The 21,068-nt window shown below is 46.2% G+C and overlaps 1 protein-coding gene across 1 annotated transcript in view; it reads right to left on the bottom strand.

The window, feature by feature from the left end:
* Positions 1–21,068, bottom strand: part of slmapa (sarcolemma associated protein a) — a 190,915-nt gene that overhangs the window by 62,882 nt on the left and 106,965 nt on the right. The window contains 3 exon segments of the mRNA XM_045223708.1: positions 1,696–1,896; positions 15,355–15,414; positions 16,168–16,248. Coding sequence (XP_045079643.1) covers positions 1,696–1,896; positions 15,355–15,414; positions 16,168–16,248 — 342 coding nt within the window.

Below are 21,068 nucleotides of genomic sequence, written 5' to 3'. Positions count from 1 at the left end.
TACCGATCTGCACTATATCACCCTGTAGGTACTGATCTGTACTATATACTCACTCTGTAGGTACTGATCTGTACTATACCTGGGTATGATCTCTATACTGCAGGTACTGGATCTGTACTATACTCACCTGTAGGTACTGATCTGTACCATAATCACTCTGTGGAGGTACTGATCTGTACTATACTCTGTAGGTACTGATCTGTACTATACTTCCTGTAGGTACTGATCTGTACTATATCACTCTGTAGGTACTGATCTGTACTATATACTCACTCTGTAGGTACTGATCTGTACTATACTCACTCTGTAGGTACTGATCGTACTATACTCACTCTGTAGGTACTGATCTGTACTATACTCACTCTGTAGGTACTGATCTGTACTATATACTCACCTCTGTAGGTAACTGATCTGTACTATACTCACTCTGTAGGTACTGATCTGTACTTATACTGTAGTACTGGAACGTACAACTGAGGTAGATCTGTATAATAGGATACTATACTTGCAGTACTGATCGATATAATCTGCAGTATGATATAATAACGGATGATAAATATAGATCGAAATAGTACTGATCTGAAAATCACTGCAGGTAGATCGTACTAACTCTGTAGGTATGATCTGTACTATAACTCTGTAGGTACTGATCTGTACATACTCTGTAGGTACTGATCTGTACTATACTTGTAGGTACTGATCTGTACTATAACTCACCGTAGGTACTGATTAAATGTAGGTACTGATCTGTACATAGAGTACTGATCTGTACTATACTCTGTAGGTACTGATCTGTACTATACTCTGTAGGTATGATCTGTACTATAATCACTCTGTAGGTACTGATCTGTACTATACCACTGTAGGTACTGATCTGTACTATACACCCTGTAGGTACTGATCTGTATATACTACTCAGACGATCTGTACTATACTCACTCTGTAGGTACTGATCTGTATATATACTTTAGGTACTGATCTGTACTATATACTCCTCTGTAGGTACTGATCTGTACTATATACTCACCCTGTAGGTACTGATCTGTACTATATACTCACCTGTAGGTACTGATCTGTACCATATACTCACTCTGTAGGTACTGATCGTACTATACTCTGTAGGTACTGATCTGTACTAATACTATCGAGGCATGATCGTACATATACTCACTCTGTAGGTACTGATCTGTACTATACTCACTCTGTAGGTACTGATCTGTACTATACTCACTGTAGGTACTGATCTGTACTATATACTCACTCTGTAGGTACTGATCTGTACTATATACTCACCCTGTAGGTACTGATCTGTACTATATACTCACTCTGTAGGTACTGATCTGTACTATATACTCACTCTGTAGGTTCTGATCTGTACTATACTCACTCTGTAGGTTCTGATCTGTACTATACTCACTCTGTAGGTTCTGGATCTGTACTATATACTCACTCTGTAGGGATAACAACCGAGGTTGATCTGTACTATACTCACTCTGTAGGTTCTGGATCTGTACTATATACTCACTCTGTAGGTTCTGATCTGTACTATACTCTGTAGGTACGGATCTGTACTATACTCACTCTGTAGGTTCTGGATCTGTACTATACTCTGTAGGTACGGATCTGTACTATACTCTGTAGGTTCTGATCTGTACTATACTCACTCTGTAGGTTCTGGATCTGTACTATACTCACTCTGTAGGTTCTGGATCTGCTTGGCTGACTCCTCTGTCTGCTGTTTGTTAGTCCTCCTCTCCTCTTCCAGTAAGGCCTGGAGGTCCAGACACTTCTGCTTGCCTGTGTTGGCCAACTCCTGGGCCTCCAGCAGCTCTCTGTGGAGGTGGTGAATCACCTGCTCTGTGTCCCTGGGCTCCAGGTTGACCCGACGGAGCTCGTCTGGAGAGAGGAGAGACAAGCTAGTTAGACTTAGGGACAGACCGGGACCCCCTCCCCCTCCCCCTCCCCCTCCCCCTCCCCCCAGACCAGGACCATGTCTGGCATAATGACTGCTGGAGGGTTATGTGCTTGATGTGGTGGAGAGTCCCGGGGTGTGAAGGTCCTGTGGGATGATGTGGTCTGGGGGCAGGGAGGGACCACAAACCAACCATGTCATCTCACTCCTCCACTCACATCACAGATCACAGACCAGATGTTAACACTGATGTCATGATTCTGTTTATACCTGCTTATATTTCTGTCCCCCTTCCTGTGTCAGACCTTACAACCAGTACATAGTGATCGCGCTGACGTCATCCCCGTCAACTCCCGATGGCGCATGAAGTACGGAAGTATTTGAATTTGAAGCGAGCCATATTTTGCTGAATGGGGCTGAATGGCACCAGAAACATCTCAAAAGGATCATGGTAGATGTAGTTGTTTTTCCTCTTGCCTGACAGAGTTTAATGGGGGCCTCCTGGTAGCCTGCCATCCTGTGTGGTGACATGTACTAGTCAGAATGCATCACTATTGAAACCTTAAAATAATTCACCGTGGGGATAGAACTTGATCATAATAAACTAAATTTGAGAGCCGAAAACGGGCATCTAGAGTTTTTGGGGTTTACATAGGCTTTCTAGGGCAGACCAGGGCTTTCTAGGGCAGACCAGGGCTTTCTAGGGCAGACCAGGGCTTTCTAGGGCTGACCAGGGCTTTCTAGGGCAGACCAGGGCTTTTGGCACCCCCCAGTAGAGCTTGTGACTTCATGCTCCAGACCAGACACTGGTGTGTTTGTTAGAGGGTGACCAAGGAGCGTATTTACTTTACAGTGACTAACACACATGGCCTTTAGATCTCCCTCTCTCCCCCGCCCTCTCCCTCCCTCCCTCTCTGCACTCCTTCCTTCCTCTCTACACTCCTTCCTTCCTCTCCACACCCCTTCCTCCCTCCACACCCCTCCCCTCTCTCCACACCCCCTCCCCACACCCTCCTCTCTCCACACCCCTCTCTCCACATCCTCCTTCTCTCCACCTTCTCCCCTCTCCACCCCCCCCTCACATCCCTTCCTTCTCTCCACACTTCTCCCTCCACCCCCCCCCCCCCTCCACATCCTTCCTTCTCTCCACACTTCTCCCTCTCTCCACCCCCCCTCCACACTCCCCTCTCTCCACACCCCCCCTCTCTCCACACCCCCCTCCACACCCTCCTCTCTCCACACCCCCCCCCCACACCCCTCCCTCGCCACACCCTCCTCCCGCCACACTTCCTTCCTCTCTCCACCCCCTCCCCCACCCCTTCCTCTCCACACCCCTCCTCTCTCCACTCCCCTCCCTCTCTTTCCACATCCCTCCTTCCCTCTCTATATAACTATATATCTTCAGGACCTGGAAGACTTGCTGTGATAAATGGAACCATGTATTCTGCTGTCCACCAAAAAATCCTGAAGGAGAATGTACGGCCATCAGTTTGTGACCTCAAGCTGCAGCGAACTTGGGTTCTGCAGCAGGACAATGATCCAAAACACACCAGCAAGTCCACCTCTGAATGGCTGAAGAAAAACAAAATGAATACTTTGGAGTGGCCTAGTCAAAGTCCTGACCTGAATCCTATTGAGATGCTGTGGCATAAGCCACATTGGAAAACCCTCCAATGTGGCTGAATTACAACAATTCTGCAAAGATGAGTGGGCCAAAATTCCTCCACAGCGCTGTAAAAGACTCATTGCAAGTTATCGCAAACGCTTGATTGCAGTCGTTGCTGCTAAGGGTGGCCCAACCAGTTATTAGGTTGTAGGGGGCAATCACTTTTTCACACAGGGCCATGTGGGTTTGGATTTTGTTTTCCCTTAATAATAACAACCTTCATTTCAAAACTGCATTTTGTGTTTACTTGTGTTATCTTTGACTAATATTTACATTTGTTTGATGATCTGAAACATTTAAGTGTGACAAACATGCAAACAAATCAGGAAGGGGGCAAACACTTTCACACCACTGTGTAGCATCCAGAACAATGGGACTGAATGGTCATAATGTTCGGTTCAGTTTCCAGGGGGCTAGAGAATCAGAGGGCCTTGCTCCAGGGAGAAGTGATGACAGGGCTGGGCATCAGAAGGGATTTACTGAGTGACCTCTAGAGTGAGAAGTGAGTGAGGACGGGGGGCTCTTCAGTCACACCAGGCTCGGTGCTATGGAGGTGTTGAGATGTGAGGCTGAAGCTCTCTGGCTGCTTCTGTCTGACTAGAGCCCAGTCCCAGGCACATGATGGCCCTGCTGAACGGCCATATCCTCCCACGCCTCTGCACCTGGACCAGGATTCACCTTGCTGCCTGGGGTAGGGCCAGGTCAGGCCAGTGTCAGAGAGGAAGTCAGGCCAGGCCAGTGTCAAAGACAGGCCAGGCCAGTGTCAAAGAAATAGGTACTCCTAAATGCTTAATTTAGAGTTATTAATGTAACTTTAGTTGTTCTACAAACATTGGGCTATATGTTTTGATTTTTAATAGATTGTAAGGCTGCATGATGCGACTATTGATGATTTGAAAAAAGTCACTTGAAAGTCGTGAGCTCTGCTTTGTTTTTTTGCGCAGGCTGTACACACTTCATCAGTCTCTCATTCACAATTTGACAAGCACTTGATAATGCCTCAAATTTCACGGTGGCATCCCCTTTGTGTGGCCGTAATGAACAATAAAAAAAATCCTTGCCTTTTGCGGCCAGTGGCCGTTGTGCCCTTCTCCCTGAGGTTGGCCTCTGCTCTCCCTAACAACACCATCAAAAAGCTCTCCCTAACACAACACCATCACAAAGCTCTCCCTAACAACACCATCACAAAGCTCTCCCTAACAACACCATCACAAAGCTCTCCCTAACAACACCATCACAAAGCTCTCCCTAACACAGCACCATCACAAAGCTCTCCCTAACACAGCACCATCACAAAGCTCTCCCTAACACAGCACCATCACAAAGCTCTCCCTAACACAGCACCATCACAAAGCTCTCCCTAACACAACACCATCACAAAGCTCTCCCTAACACAGCACCATCACAAAGCTCTCCCTAACACAGCACCATCACAAAGCTATCCCTAACAACACCATCACAAAGCTCTACCTAACACAACACCATCACAAAGCTCTCCCTAACAACACCATCACAAAGCTCTCCCTAACACAACACCATCACAAAGCTCTCCCTAACACAACACCATCACAAAGCTCCTAACAACACCATCACAAAGCTCTCCCTAACACAACACCATCACAAAGCTCTCCCAACAACACCATCACAAAGCTCTCCCTAACACAGCACCATCACAAAGCTCCCTAACAACACCATCACAAAGCTCCTCCTAACACAGCACCATCACAAAGCTCTCCTAACACAGCACCATCATAAAGCTCTCCCTAACACAGCACCATCACAAAGCTCTCCTAACACAGCACCATCACAAAGCTCTCCCTAACAACAACCATCACAAAGTCTCCTAACAACACCATCACAAAGCTCTCCCTAACAACACCATCACAAAGCTCTCCCTAACACAACACCATCACAAAGCTCTCCCTAACACAACACCATCACAAAGCTCTCCCTAACACAGCACCATCACAAATCTCTCCCTAACACAGCACCATCACAAAGCTCTCCCTAACACAACACCATCACAAAGCTCTCCCTAACACAGCACCATCACAAAGCTCTCCCTTAACACAGCACCATCACAAAGCTCTCCTAACAACACCATCACAAAGCTCTCCCTAACACAACACCATCACAAAGCTCTCCTAACAATACCATCACAAAGCTCTCCTAACACAATACCATCACAAAGCTCTCCCTAACACAATACCATCACAAAGCTCTCCTAACAACACCATCACAAAGCTCTCCCCTAACACAGCACCATCACAAAGCTCTCCCTAACACAGCACCATCACAAAGCTCTCCCCTAACAATACCATCACAAAGCTCTCCCTAACACACCATCACAAAGCTCTCCCTAACACACCATCACAAAGCTCTCCTAACACACCATCACAAAGCTCTCCCTAACACAACACCATCACAAAGCTCTCCCTAACACAGCACCATCACAAAGCTCTCCCTAACAACACCATCACAAAGCTCTCCCTAACACAGCACCATCACAAAGCTCTCCCTAACACAACACCATCACAAAGCTTTCCTAACACAACACCATCACAAAGTCTCTCCTAACGCAACACCATCACAAAGCTCCCTAACACAACACCATCACAAAGCTCTCCTAACACCACACCATCACAAAGCTCTCCCTAACACAACACCATCACAAAGCTCTCCCTAACAACACCATCACAAAGCTCTCCCTAACAACACCATCACAAAGCTCTCCCTAACATAACACCATCACAAAGCTCTCCCTAACACACCATCAGCAAAGCTCTCCCTAACACAACACCATCACAAAGCTCTCCCTAACACAACACCATCACAAAGCTCTCCCTAACACAGCACCATCACAAAGCTCTCCCTAACACAACACCATCACAAAGCTCTCCCTAACACAGCACCATCACAAAGCTCTCCCTAACACAACACCATCACAAAGCTCTCCCTAACACAGCACCATCACAAAGCTCTCCCTAACACCATCACAAAGCTCTCCCTAACACAACACCATCACAAAGCTCTCCCTGACACAACACCATCACAAAGCTCTCCCTAACACAGCACCATCACAAAGCTCTCCCTAACACAACACCATCACAAAGCTCTCCCTAACACAGCACCATCACAAAGCTCTCCCTAACACAACACCATCACAAAGCTCTCCCTAACACAACACCATCACAAAGCCCTCTCTAACACACCATCACAAAGCTCTCCCTAACACACCATCACAAAGCTCTCCCTAACACACCATCACAAAGCTCTCCCTAACACAACACCATCACAAAGCTCTCCCTAACACACCATCACAAAGCTCTCCCTAACACAGCACCATCACAAAGCTCTCCCTAACACAGCACCATCACAAAGCTCTCCCTAACACAACACCATCACAAAGCTCTCCCTAACAAACACCATCACAAAGCTCTCCTAACACAACACCATCACAAAGCTCTCCCTTAACACAACACCATCACAAAGCTCTCCCTAACACAACACCATCACAAAGCCTCCCTAACACAACACCATCACAAAGCTCTCCCTAACACAACACCATCTACAAAGCTCTCTAACACACCATCACAAAGCTCTCCTAACACAGCACCATCACAAAGCTCTCCCTAACACAACACTATCACAAAGCTCTCCTAACACAACACCATCACAAAGCTCTCCCTGACACAACACCATCACAAAGCTCTCCCTAACACAGCACCATCACAAAGCTCTCCCTAACACAACACCATCACAAAGCTCTCCCTAACACAAACATCACAAAGCTCTCTCTAACACATCATCACAAAGCTCTCCCTAACACACCATCACAAAAGCTCTCCTAACACACCATCACAAAGCTCTCCCTAACACAACACCATCACAAAGTCTCTCAACACAACACCATCACAAAGCTCTCCCTAACACACCATCACAAAGCTCTCCTAACACAGCACCATCACAAAGCTCTCCCTAACACAACACCATCACAAAGCTCTCCCTAACACAACACCATCACAAAGCTCTCCCTAACACAACACCATCACAAAGCTCTCCCTAACACCATCACAAAGCTCTCCTAACACAACACCATCACAAAGCTCTCCTAACACACCATCACCAAGCTCTCCCTAACACACCATCACAAAGCTCTCCTAACACAACACCATCACAAAGATCTCCCTAACAGCACCATCTACAAAGCTCTCCCTAACACAACACCATCACAAAGCTCTCCCTAACACAACACCATCACAAATCTCCTCAACACAACACCATCACAAAGCTCTCCCTAACACAACACCATCACAAAGCTCTCTCTAACACACCATCACAAAGCTTCCCTAACACAGCACCATCACAAAGCTCTCTCTAACACAACACCATCACAAAAGCTCTCCCTAACACAACACCATCACAAAGCTCTCCCTGACACAACACTCATCACAAAGCTCTCCCTAACACAGCACCATCACAAAGCTCTCCCTAACAAAACACCATCACAAAGCTCTCTCTAACACACCATCACAAAGCTCTTCCCCTAACACACTATCACAAAGTCTCCCTAACACACCATCACAAAGCTCTCCTAACACACCATCACAAAGCTCTCCCTAACACAACACCATCACAAAGCTCTCCTAACACACCATCACAAAGCTCTCCCTAACACAGCACCATCACAAAGCTCTCCCTAAACACAACACCATCACAAAGCCTCCCTAACACAACACCATCACAAAGCTCTCCCTAACACCATCACAAAGCTCTCCCTAACACAACACCATCACGAAGCTCTCCCTAACACAACACCATCACAAAGCTCTCCCCAACACCATCACAAAGCTCTCCCCTAACACAACACCATCACAAAGCCTCTCCCTAACACAACACCATCACAAAGCTCTCCCTAACACACCATCACAAAGCTCTCCCTAACACACCATCACAAAGCTCTCCTAACACACCATCACAAAGCTCCCCTAACACAACACCATCACAAAGCCCTCTAACACAACACCATCAAAAAGCTCAACACAACACATCACAAAGCTCTCCTAACACAACACCATCACAAAGCTCTCCCCTAACACACCATCACAAAGTCTCCCTAACACAACACCATCACAAAGCTCTCCCAACAGCACCATCACAAAGCTCTCCCTAACACAACACTATCACAAAGCTCTCCTAACACAAAACCATCACAAAGCTCTCCCTAACACAACACCATCACAAAGCTCTCCCTAACACAACACCATCACAAAGCTCTCCCTAACACAACACCATCACAAAGCCCTCTCTAACACACCATCACAAAGCTCTCCCTAACACACCATCACAAAGCTCTCCCTAACACACCATCACAAAGCTCTCCCTAACACAACACCATCACAAAGCTCTCCCTAACACACCATCACAAAGCTCTCCCTAACACACCATCACAAAGCTCTCCCTAACACACCATCACAAAGCTCTCCCTAACACAACACCATCACAAAGCTCTCCCTAACACACCATCACAAAGCTCTCCCTAACACAGCACCATCACAAAGCTCTCCCTAACACAACACCATCACAAAGCTCTCCCTAACACAACACCATCACAAAGCTCTCCCTAACAACACCATCACAAAGCTCTCCTAACACAACACCATCACAAAGCTCTCCTAACACAACACCATCACAAAGCTCTCCCTAACACAACACCATCACAAAGCTCTCCCTAACACAACACCATCACAAAGCTCTCCCTAACACAACACCATCACAAAGCTCTCTCTAACACACCATCACAAAGCTCTCCCTAACACAGCACCATCACAAAGCTCTCCCTAACACAACACCATCACAAAGCTCTCCCTAACACAACACCATCACAAAGCTCTCCCTGACACAACACCATCACAAAGCTCTCCCTAACACAGCACCATCACCAAAGCTCTCCCTGACACAACACCATCACAAAGCTCTCCTAACACAGCACCATCACAAAGCTCTCCCTAACACAACACCATCACAAAGCTCTCTCTAACACACCATCACAAAGCTCTCCCTAACACACCATCACAAAGCTCTCCCTAACACAACACCATCACAAAGCTCTCCCTAACACAACACCATCACAAAGCTCTCCCTAACACACCATCACAAAGCTCTCCCTAACACAACACCATCACAAAGCTCTCCCTAACACAGCACCATCACAAAGCTCTCCTAACACACCATCACAAAGCTCTCCCTAACACAGCACCATCACAAAGCTCTCCTAACACAACACCATCACAAAGCTCTCCCCTAACACAACACCATCACAAAGCTCTCCCTAACACAACACCATCACAAAGCTCTCCCTAACACAACACCATCACAAAGCTTTCCCTAACACCATCACAAAGCTCTCTCTAACACAACACCATCACAAAGCTCTCCCTAACACAACACCATCACAAAGCTCTCCCTAACACACCATCACAAAGTCTCCCTAACACACCATCACAAAGCTCTCCCTAACACAACACCATCACAAAGCTCTCCCTAACAGCACCATCACAAAGCTCTCCCTAACACAACACCATCACAAAGCTCTCCCTAACACAACACCATCACAAATCTCTCCCTAACACAACACCATCACAAAGCTCTCCCTAACACAACACCATCACAAAGCTCTCTCTAACACACCATCACAAAGCTCTCCCTAACACAGCACCATCACAAAGCTCTCCCTAACACAACACCATCACAAAGCTCTCCCTGACACAACACCATCACAAAGCTCTCCCTGACACAACACCATCACAAAGCTCTCCCTAACACAGCACCATCACAAAGCTCTCCCTAACACAACACCATCACAAAGCTCTCTCTAACACACCATCACAAAGCTCTCCCTAACACACCATCACAAAGCTCTCCCTAACACACCATCACAAAGCTCTCCCTAACACACCATCACAAAGCTCTCCCTAACACAACACCATCACAAAGCTCTCCCTAACACACCATCACAAAGCTCTCCCTAACACAGCACCATCACAAAGCTCTCCCTAACACAACACCATCACAAAGCTCTCCCTAACACAACACCATCACAAAGCTCTCCTAACACCATCACAAAGCTCTCCCCTAACACAACACCATCACAAAGCTCTCCCCTAACACAACACCATCACAAAGCTCTCCCTAACACAACACCATCACAAAGCTCTCCCTAACACCATCACAAAGCTCTCCTAACACAACACCATCACAAAGCTCTCCCCCCTAACACAACACCATCACAAAGCTCTCTCTAACACACCATCACAAAGCTCTCCCTAACACACCATCACAAAGCTCTCCCTAACACACCATCACAAAGCTCTCCCTAACACAACACCATCACAAAGCTCTCCCTAACACAACACCATCACAAAGCTCTCCCTAACACACCATCACAAAGCTCTCCCTAACACAACACCATCACAAAGCTCTCCCTAACACACCATCACAAAGCTCTCCCTAACACACCATCACAAAGCTCTCCCTAACACACCATCACAAAGCTCTCCCTAACACACCATCACAAAGCTCTCCCTAACACAACACCATCACAAAGCTCTCCCCTAACCACCATCACAAAGCCCCCCCTAACCACGCACCATCCCAAAGCTCTCCCTAACACAACACCATCACAAAGCTCTCCCTAACACAACACCATCACAAAGCTCTCCCCTAACACCATCACAAAGCTCTCCCTAACACAACACCATCACAAAGCTCTCCTAACACAACACCATCACAAAGCTCTCCCTAACACCATCACAAAGCTCTCCCTAACACAACACCATCACAAAGCTCTCCCTAACACAACACCATCACAAAGCTCTCCCTAACACACCATCACAAAGCTCTCCCTAACACACCATCACAAAGCTCTCCTAACACACCATCACAAAGCTCTCCCCTAACACAACACCATCACAAAGCTCTCCCTAACACAACACCATCACAAAGCTCTCCCTAACACACCATCACAAAGCTCTCCCTAACACAACACCATCACAAAGCTCTCCCTAACACACCATCACAAAGCTCTCCCTAACACAGCACCATCACAAAGCTCTCCCTAACACAACACCATCACAAAGCTCTCCCTAACACAACACCATCACAAAGCTTTCCTAACAACACCATCACAAAGCTCCCCTAACACAACACCATCACAAAGCTCTCCCTAACACAACACCATCACAAAGCTCTCCCTAACACAACACCATCACAAAGCTCTCCCTAACACAACACCATCACAAAGCTCTCCCTAACACAACACCATCACAAAGCTCTCTCTAACACACCATCACAAAGCTCTCCCTAACACAGCACCATCACAAAGCTCTCCCTAACACAACACCATCACAAAGCTCTCCCTAACACAACACCATCACAAAGCTCTCCCTGACACAACACCATCACAAAGCTCTCCCTAACACAGCACCATCACAAAGCTCTCCCTGACACAACACCATCACAAAGCTCTCCCTAACACAGCACCATCACAAAGCTCTCCCTAACACAACACCATCACAAAGCTCTCTCTAACACACCATCACAAAGCTCTCCCTAACACACCATCACAAAGCTCTCCCTAACACAACACCATCACAAAGCTCTCCCTAACACAACACCATCACAAAGCTCTCCCTAACACACCATCACAAAGCTCTCCCTAACACAACACCATCACAAAGCTCTCCCTAACACAGCACCATCACAAAGCTCTCCCCCTAACACACCATCACAAAGCTCTCCCTAACACAGCACCATCACAAAGCTCTCCCTAACACAACACCATCACAAAGCTCTCCCTAACACAACACCATCACAAAGCTCTCCCTAACACAACACCATCACAAAGCTCTCCCTAACACAACACCATCACAAAGCTCTCCCTAACACCATCACAAAGCTCTCCCTAACACAACACCATCACAAAGCTCTCCCTAACACAACACCATCACAAAGCTCTCCCTAACACACCATCACAAAGCTCTCCCTAACACACCATCACAAAGCTCTCCCTAACACAACACCATCACAAAGCTCTCCCTAACAGCACCATCACAAAGCTCTCCCTAACACAACACCATCACAAAGCTCTCCCTAACACAACACCATCACAAATCTCTCCCTAACACAACACCATCACAAAGCTCTCCCTAACACAACACCATCACAAAGCTCTCTCTAACACACCATCACAAAGCTCTCCCTAACACAGCACCATCACAAAGCTCTCCTAACACAACACCATCACAAAGCTCTCCCTGACACAACACCATCACAAAGCTCTCCCTGACACAACACCATCACAAAGCTCTCCCTAACACAGCACCATCACAAAGCTCTCCCTAACACAACACCATCACAAAGCTCTCTCTAACACACCATCACAAAGCTCTCCCTAACACACCATCACAAAGCTCTCCCTAACACACCATCACAAAGCTCTCCCTAACACACCATCACAAAGCTCTCCCTAACACAACACCATCACAAAGCTCTCCCTAACACACCATCACAAAGCTCTCCCCTAACACAGCACCATCACAAAGCTCTCCTAACACAACACCATCACAAAGCTCTCCCCTAACACAACACCATCACAAAGCTCTCCCTAACACAACACCATCACAAAGCTCTCCCTAACACAACACCATCACAAAGCTCTCCCTAACACAACACCATCACAAAGCTCTCCCTAACACAACACCATCACAAAGCTCTCCCTAACACCATCACAAAGCTCTCCCTAACACAACACCATCACAAAGCTCTCCCTAACACAACACCATCACAAAGCTCTCCCTAACACACCATCACAAAGCTCTCCCTAACACACCATCACAAAGCTCTCCCTAACACACCATCACAAAGCTCTCCCTAACACAACACCATCACAAAGCTCTCCCTAACACAACACCATCACAAAGCTCTCCCTAACACACCATCACAAAGCTCTCCCTAACACACCATCACAAAGCTCTCCTAACACACCATCACAAAGCTCTCCTAACACAACACCATCACAAAGCTCTCCCTAACACAACACCATCACAAAGCTCTCCCTAACACAACACCATCACAAAGCTCTCCCTAACAACACCATCACAAAGCTCTCCCTAACACAACACCATCACAAAGCTCTCCCTAACACAACACCATCACAAAGCTCTCCCTAACACAACACCATCACAAAGCTCTCCCTAACACAACACCATCACAAAGCTCTCCCTAACACAACACCATCACAAAGCTCTCTCTAACACACCATCTACAAAGCTCTCCCCTAACACAGCACCATCACAAAGCTCTCCCTAACACAACACCATCACAAAGCTCTCCCTAACACAACACCATCACAAAGCTCTCCCTGACACAACACCATCACAAAGCTCTCCCTAACACAGCACCATCACAAAGCTCTCCCTGACACAACACCATCACAAAGCTCTCCCTAACACAGCACCATCACAAAGCTCTCCCTAACACAACACCATCACAAAGCTCTCTCTAACACACCATCACAAAGCTCTCCCTAACACACCATCACAAAGCTCTCCCTAACACAACACCATCACAAAGCTCTCCCTAACACAACACCATCACAAAGCTCTCCCTAACACACCATCACAAAGCTCTCCCTAACACAACACCATCACAAAGCTCTCCCTAACACAGCACCATCACAAAGCTCTCCCTAACACACCATCACAAAGCTCTCCCTAACACAGCACCATCACAAAGCTCTCCCTAACACAACACCATCACAAAGCTCTCCCTAACACAACACCATCACAAAGCTCTCCCTAACACAACACCATCACAAAGCTCTCCCTAACACAACACCATCACAAAGCTCTCCCTAACACCATCACAAAGCTCTCCCTAACACAACACCATCACAAAGCTCTCCCTAACACAACACCATCACAAAGCTCTCCCTAACACACCATCACAAAGCTCTCCCTAACACACCATCACAAAGCTCTCCCTAACACACCATCACAAAGCTCTCCCTAACACAACACCATCACAAAGCTCTCCCTAACACACCATCACAAAGCTCTCCCTAACACACCATCACAAAGCTCTCCCTAACACAACACCATCACAAAGCTCTCCCTAACACACCATCACAAAGCTCTCCCTAACACAACACCATCACAAAGCTCTCCCTAACAGCACCATCACAAAGCTCTCCCTAACACAACACCATCACAAAGCTCTCCCTAACACAACACCATCACAAAGCTCTCCCTAACACAACACCATCACAAAGCTCTCCCTAACACAACACCATCACAAAGCTCTCCCTAACAGCACCATCACAAAGCTCCATATATAGTCAGGAGTAGCAGCTGTGAGACCCACACCACACCCTGACAGGTTGGCAGGCCTGATATGATACAAATGGCACCCTATTCCCTATATAGTGCACTACTAATACCCATAGGCTGCACTATATAGGGAATAGGGTGCCATTTGGTAATACCTAATAAAAATGTTCATCATACAACATCCCCATAAATGGCACCGACCACTGTTGAAGTGAACCACTGTTGAAGTGAACCACTGTTGAAGTGAACCACTGTTGAAGTGAACCACTGTTGATCCATCCTGTTGCCTCCACCCAACAAGGTTTGATGTTAACCATACTACCACATAATAAACAAGTCAACCAATATTGAGAAGTAAATCTATATTATTATATATAAATATGTATTACCTTTGAGCAGGGCGACCCTGTTCTGTGGATCGTTCAGCTCATGATCATCCATGTTTCCGTCTACACACACACACACAGACAGAGTGAGAGAGACAGAGTGAGAGAGAGAGAGAGACAGAGAGAGAGAGAGAGAGAGAGAGAGAGAGAGAGACAGAGAGAGAGAGAGACAGAGAGAGAGAGAGACAGAGAGAGAGAGACAGAGAGAGAGAGAGAGAGAGAGAGAGAGAGACAGAGAGAGAGAGAGAGAGAGAGAGAGAGAGAGAGACAGAGACAGAGAGAGAGAGAGAAGGAAAAGAGAGAGAGAGAGAGAGAGAAGGAAAAGAGAGAGAGAGAGAGAGAGAGAGAGAAGGGAAAAGAGAGAGAGAGAGAGAGAGAGAGAGAGAGAGAGAGAGGAGGGAAAGACAGGAAGGAAAGAGATGATTAACAGTGAGCTGGGACCAGACCAGGCCAAACGGACAGAGAGGCATTGAGTGACAAACTAAATCAATAGTTATCCCATGGTTCTGCTCTGGATAGAGTTTAATTAGCACGCTATGCTGATGATGTCTTAGTTATAATTGATTAACATAAAACAAAATATTTTTTTTACACATCGGCTTATCATCTTAGAAGCATAGTGAAGAGTGATTGACGTTATGAATGAACATAAAGTCTACAGTAATTGAAATCTGTCAGTCCTTATAATTAAATAAAAAAGGACATACCTCTGTCAACTTCAAAATAGTTCACCTTTAAAAAAAATTGCTGAAAAAAATATTGACTTCTTTATATTATAAAAAGTTTAACTGTATTTTGTTGTTGGAGGTGTTTTACCTGATGTGTCGTCACTGCTGCGATCTTTGCTGGGGCTTAGTGTATCCGACATGTCCGACTCCTTGGCATCCAGCAGGTTTTCTACTGGACAGAGGGACCGACCAATTAGAACAGGGGAAGGGGACTACACACACACAACACTGAACTACCAAATTCATAAAACCACATGACATAAAATGTAAGAGAAAGTATGTTTAACTCTATAAGCAATATTAAAACAGTACACATGACATGTCCACAAAGCTCTCCCTAACACAACACAATACCACAAAGCTCTCCCTAAGACCCCCCCCGTTGCTTCAGTTGGTTTGCTCCCCTAATTCCCAGCCACCCATGGTCATAGACCTGCCTGCCAGGGGGTATGGTGTGTGTGTGTATGGATGCACCACATCACTGAAATTTACATTTGTACATTTTAGTCATTTAGCAGACGCTCTTATCCCAGAGCGACTTACAGTTAGTGAATACATTAATTTAAATTTTATTTAATTTCCCCCCCGTGGGAATCAAACCCACAACCCTGGCGTTGCAAACGCCATGCTCTACCAACTGAGCTACATCCCTGCCATTCATACATACAGCCGGCCATTCCCTCCCCTACCAGTTGGGGCTAAACACTAAAACTAGTTGTTACTGTTCTACAGAGCCAGTTGGGGCTAAACACTAAAACTAGCTGTTTGCTAACTCAACAATAGTCCTTATGCACTGTGGTATTTGGGGAGTGAGAGTAAGAGTGAGTGAGTGAGTGAGTGAGAGAGTGAGAGAGTGAGAGAGTTAGGGAGAGAGTGTGCACAATAGTGGAAATGTGTCCAGGGGTCCAGGCATTGTCTCACAGCTCAGAGCTCCTGTCCAACAACATAACAAGGGATTTGTTTGTCTGACTCTGTTCAGGGCTGGTGTTAGAGCCATTTTGATGTAAGAAAGAAAATGTATTCAACTTATTTTGGTTGATTTATTAAAAGATATATCAATGTATAGAAAATGCTTATTATTGTAGAGGAATGTATGTCAACTGTTCTTTATGTTATATGTATGATAGAAGCCTTTTATGGATGCTATAGTGACACCTGGTGGACACAATTTGATTTAATAATGGGCCTGAGGGAACACAGTGTGTTGTGAATTCTGTTATGAATGTATTGTAATGTTTTTAAAATTGTATAACTGCCTTAATTTTGCCGGACCCCAGGAAGAGAAGCTGCTGCCTTGGCAGCAGCTAATGGGGATCTATCATAAATACAAATACCTACGGTTTACCTGTAAGAATAGAGAATGATGGGTTATGGGTAAAGATGGTGTCAGTAACTCATTAGGACAGCTGATTGACCTGAGGGAAGTTGCTTAGTAGAGCTACAGTTTTCTACCCTTTCTTTTGGATTTAACTTGCCTGCTGCTAACGTTTCTTTTGGATTTAACTTGCCTGCTGCTAACGTTTCTTTTGGATTTAACTTGCCTGCTGCTAACGTTTCTTTTGGATTTAACTTGCCTGCTGCTAACGTTTCTTTTGGATTTAACTTGCCTGCTGCTAACGTTTCTTTTGGATTTAACTTGCCTGCTGTTAACGTTTCTTTTGGATTGAATTTGCCTGCTGCTAACGTTTCTTTTGGATTTAACTTGCCTGCTGTTAACGTTTCTTTTGGATTGAATTTGCCTGCTGCTAACGTTTCTTTTGGATTGAATTTGCCTGCTGCTAACGTTTCTTTTGGATTTAACTTGCCTGCTGCTAACGTTTCTTTTGGATTGAATTTGCCTGTTGCTATTTATCATTTTGTACTTTGGGATTTGACCTTTTTGCCATATCACTTGGAACCCGTTTAACCTCATCTGGATTACAACGCTTTCTTTTACAATTTACCAACCTGGAATCTGTGTGACAAACAATGGACAATTAACTTGAGTAATAAATACATTTGAACTGCAACAGCAAATCTCCTTTCATCGATGGAAACTCGTAAGGAACCAAACCTGTATTTAGGCTTTTATAGAAGAGGCCTTTTAAAATCTGGAACCTAAACCACTACAGCTGCTCAGAGCTACAGTCCAACAACACAAGGGGTTTGTCGGACTCTGTTCAGGGCTGGTCAGTCACCCTATAGTAGAGGTCTTCGTGATCTTCCTGTTCGGCTTTGCGTCCCCTCGGGCTCGTGCGGTGGAGGAGATCTTCGTGGGCTATACTCAGCCTGGTCTCAGGGTGGTAGGTTGGTGGTCTGTTGATATCCCTCTCGTGGTGCGGGGGCTGTGCTTTGGCAAAGTGGGTGGGGTTAAATCCTGCCTGGTTGACCCTGTCTGGGGGTATCGTCGGACGGGGCCACAGTGTCTCCCGACTCCCCGTCTCAGCCTCCAGTATCTATGCTGCAATAGTCTATGTTCTATCTGGTGTAATTCTCCTGTCTTATCTGGTGTCTTTAAGTTCTCTCTCCCTATCTCTCCCCCCTCCCGGAGGACCTGAGCCCTAGGACCATGCCTCAGGACTACCTGGCCTGACGACTACTGTCTGTCCCCAGTCCACCTGGTCATGCTGCTGATCCAGTTTCTGCTGTTCTGCCTGCGGCTATGGAACCCTGACCTGTTCACCGGACATGCTACCTTGTCCCGGACCTGCTGTTTTCGTCTCTCTCCCTCTCCCTCCCCTGTCTCGACCTCTGAATGCTCGGCTATGAAAAGCCAACTGACATTTACTCCTGAGGTACTGACCTGTTGCAACCTCTACAACCACTGCCATTATTATTTGACCTTGCTGGTCATCTATGAACGTTTTAACATCTTCAAGAACGATCTGGCCTTAATGGCCATGTACTGTTATAATCTCCACCCGGCACAGCCAGAAGAGGACTGGCCACTCCTCAGAGCCTGGTTCCTCTCTAGATTTCTTCCTAGGTTCCTGCCTTTCTAGGGAGTTTTTACTAGCCACGGTGCTTCTACATCTGCATTGCTGCTGTTTGGGGTTTTAGGCTGGGTTTCTGTATAAGCACTTTGTGACTTCTGCTGATGTAAAAAGGGCTTTATAAATACATTTGATTGATTCACGGATCCACCTGTACCCGAATGCCCGAGACGGGACCCGAGTAGGTCCGGATCCAGAATTATATATGACACTGGTCTGGGTCGTCGGATCTGATATGATAGTTACGGTCTTGGGTATGTATAATTTTAACTGACTTGTCTGAACGCGACTGCTGCAGTAAAAAGCCCCAGGTCCATTATGGAAAGGGTCCGACCTCTACCCTATGATGGGGTCTGCTGAGCCCCCTGGGTTACAGCTCAAACTCTGTCAACCTCCATGAGTATATTTGTCATTTGCTATTTGGACTATTGATTTTCTTCTTGATATTTTGAGTGGACATTTTTACTGCACGAGGGATCTGGCAATACAAGCATTTCGCATCACCTGTAATAACTGCTAAACGGTGTATGCAACAAATAAACTTTGATTTGAGATTGGAAACACAGGCGCTGCCGATCAGTGGTATCTGTTTTGAGCAGCCTCTTGCCTGATCTTGGTGGCAGTAATCTGGTGTGTGTGTGTGTACTGTAATCTGGTGTGTGTGTGTACTGTAATCTGGTGTGTGTGTGTGTGTGTGTACTGTAATCTGGTGTGTGTGTGTGTACTGTAATCTGGTGTGTGTGTGTGTACTGTAATCTGGTGTGTGTGTGTACTGTAATCTGGTGTGTGTGTGTGTGTGTGTACTGTAATCTGTATAATCTTGGGGGATTAAGGTTGGTCAGATGCCATGAGACATCTGTAGCATCTCTGCCATTCCCTCCCATCCTTCACTCTGAAACAAAACTATTGGCATGATGAGGTCTGTTAGTTACTGTTCCCTGCTGCTAGAATCCTTGTCAGTGGCCTGGTCTCGTATTATAAAACAGTGTTGTGTGATTCAGCTGCAGTTTAATCTCCTGGCTGCATTCGGACTGCAGAGAGAGACGGTACCAGGCAGCTGACCCTTAGACGATTCGTGCCAGGAGAACTTTAACAGCCGACTCGTGGCTTGGATGCGACTAATAATGCCCCGAGTACAGTTTTACCTACAAAAAACAGGCACTGTGGTTGGGAAAAGCTTCAAGAGCTGATACCCACGGATCATGCAGATTCAGGCTAGACAGGTGAACCACAGAGGCCAGGCCAGATTCAGGATAGACAGAAGGAGAACCATAGAGGCCAGGCCAGATTCAGGATAGACAGAAGGAGAACCATAGAGGCCAGGCCAGATTCAGGATAGACAGAAGGAGAACCATAGAGGCCAGGCCAGATTCAGGATAGACAGAAGGAGAACCATAGAGGCCAGGCCAGATTCAGGATAGACAGAAGGAGAACCATAGAGGCCAGGCCAGATTCAGGATAGACAGAAGGAGAACCACAGAGGCCAGGCCAGATTCAGGATAGACAGAAGGAGAACCAGAGAGGCCAGATTTAGGACAGGCCAAAGAGATGACTACCCGACGGTAGAGAGCAGGCCAGTTGCAACTAAACGGAGAGCTGGCCTGGCTCAGGTTGGGCTCCTCTGGAAGAACAATACCTGGTAACAAGCACAGGGTGGCGCTGTTGGGCACATGCTGGAGTTTATCTCGTTTTTCTTATACCCAATAGACGGTTGTTGTTAAGCAACAAAACCCACGCATGCAACTATGGGGCAAAACAGATGAGGTTGGCTAAGATAGTTGACAACATGTAAGCTATATATATATATATATATATATATCGTCTCCAATGTTAACTGAAAAAATTAATACATTTGCACAATGAGCACTTGTCTCAAATACATCGATACAGTCATTGGTTAGCTAGCTAGCGAATTTTAGCAATATTAGCATTGCCATGAAATCAGACGAAAACACCTCAAAACAAGACATGACGAGCTGAAACGAGCCACTTGCGATTCCCCACATGGCAGCTTCCT

Source organism: Coregonus clupeaformis, chromosome 12, assembly GCF_020615455.1.
Source record: "Coregonus clupeaformis isolate EN_2021a chromosome 12, ASM2061545v1, whole genome shotgun sequence".
Lineage (NCBI taxonomy): Eukaryota > Metazoa > Chordata > Actinopteri > Salmoniformes > Salmonidae > Coregonus > Coregonus clupeaformis.
This window is presented reverse-complemented; position numbering and strand designations above follow the sequence as displayed.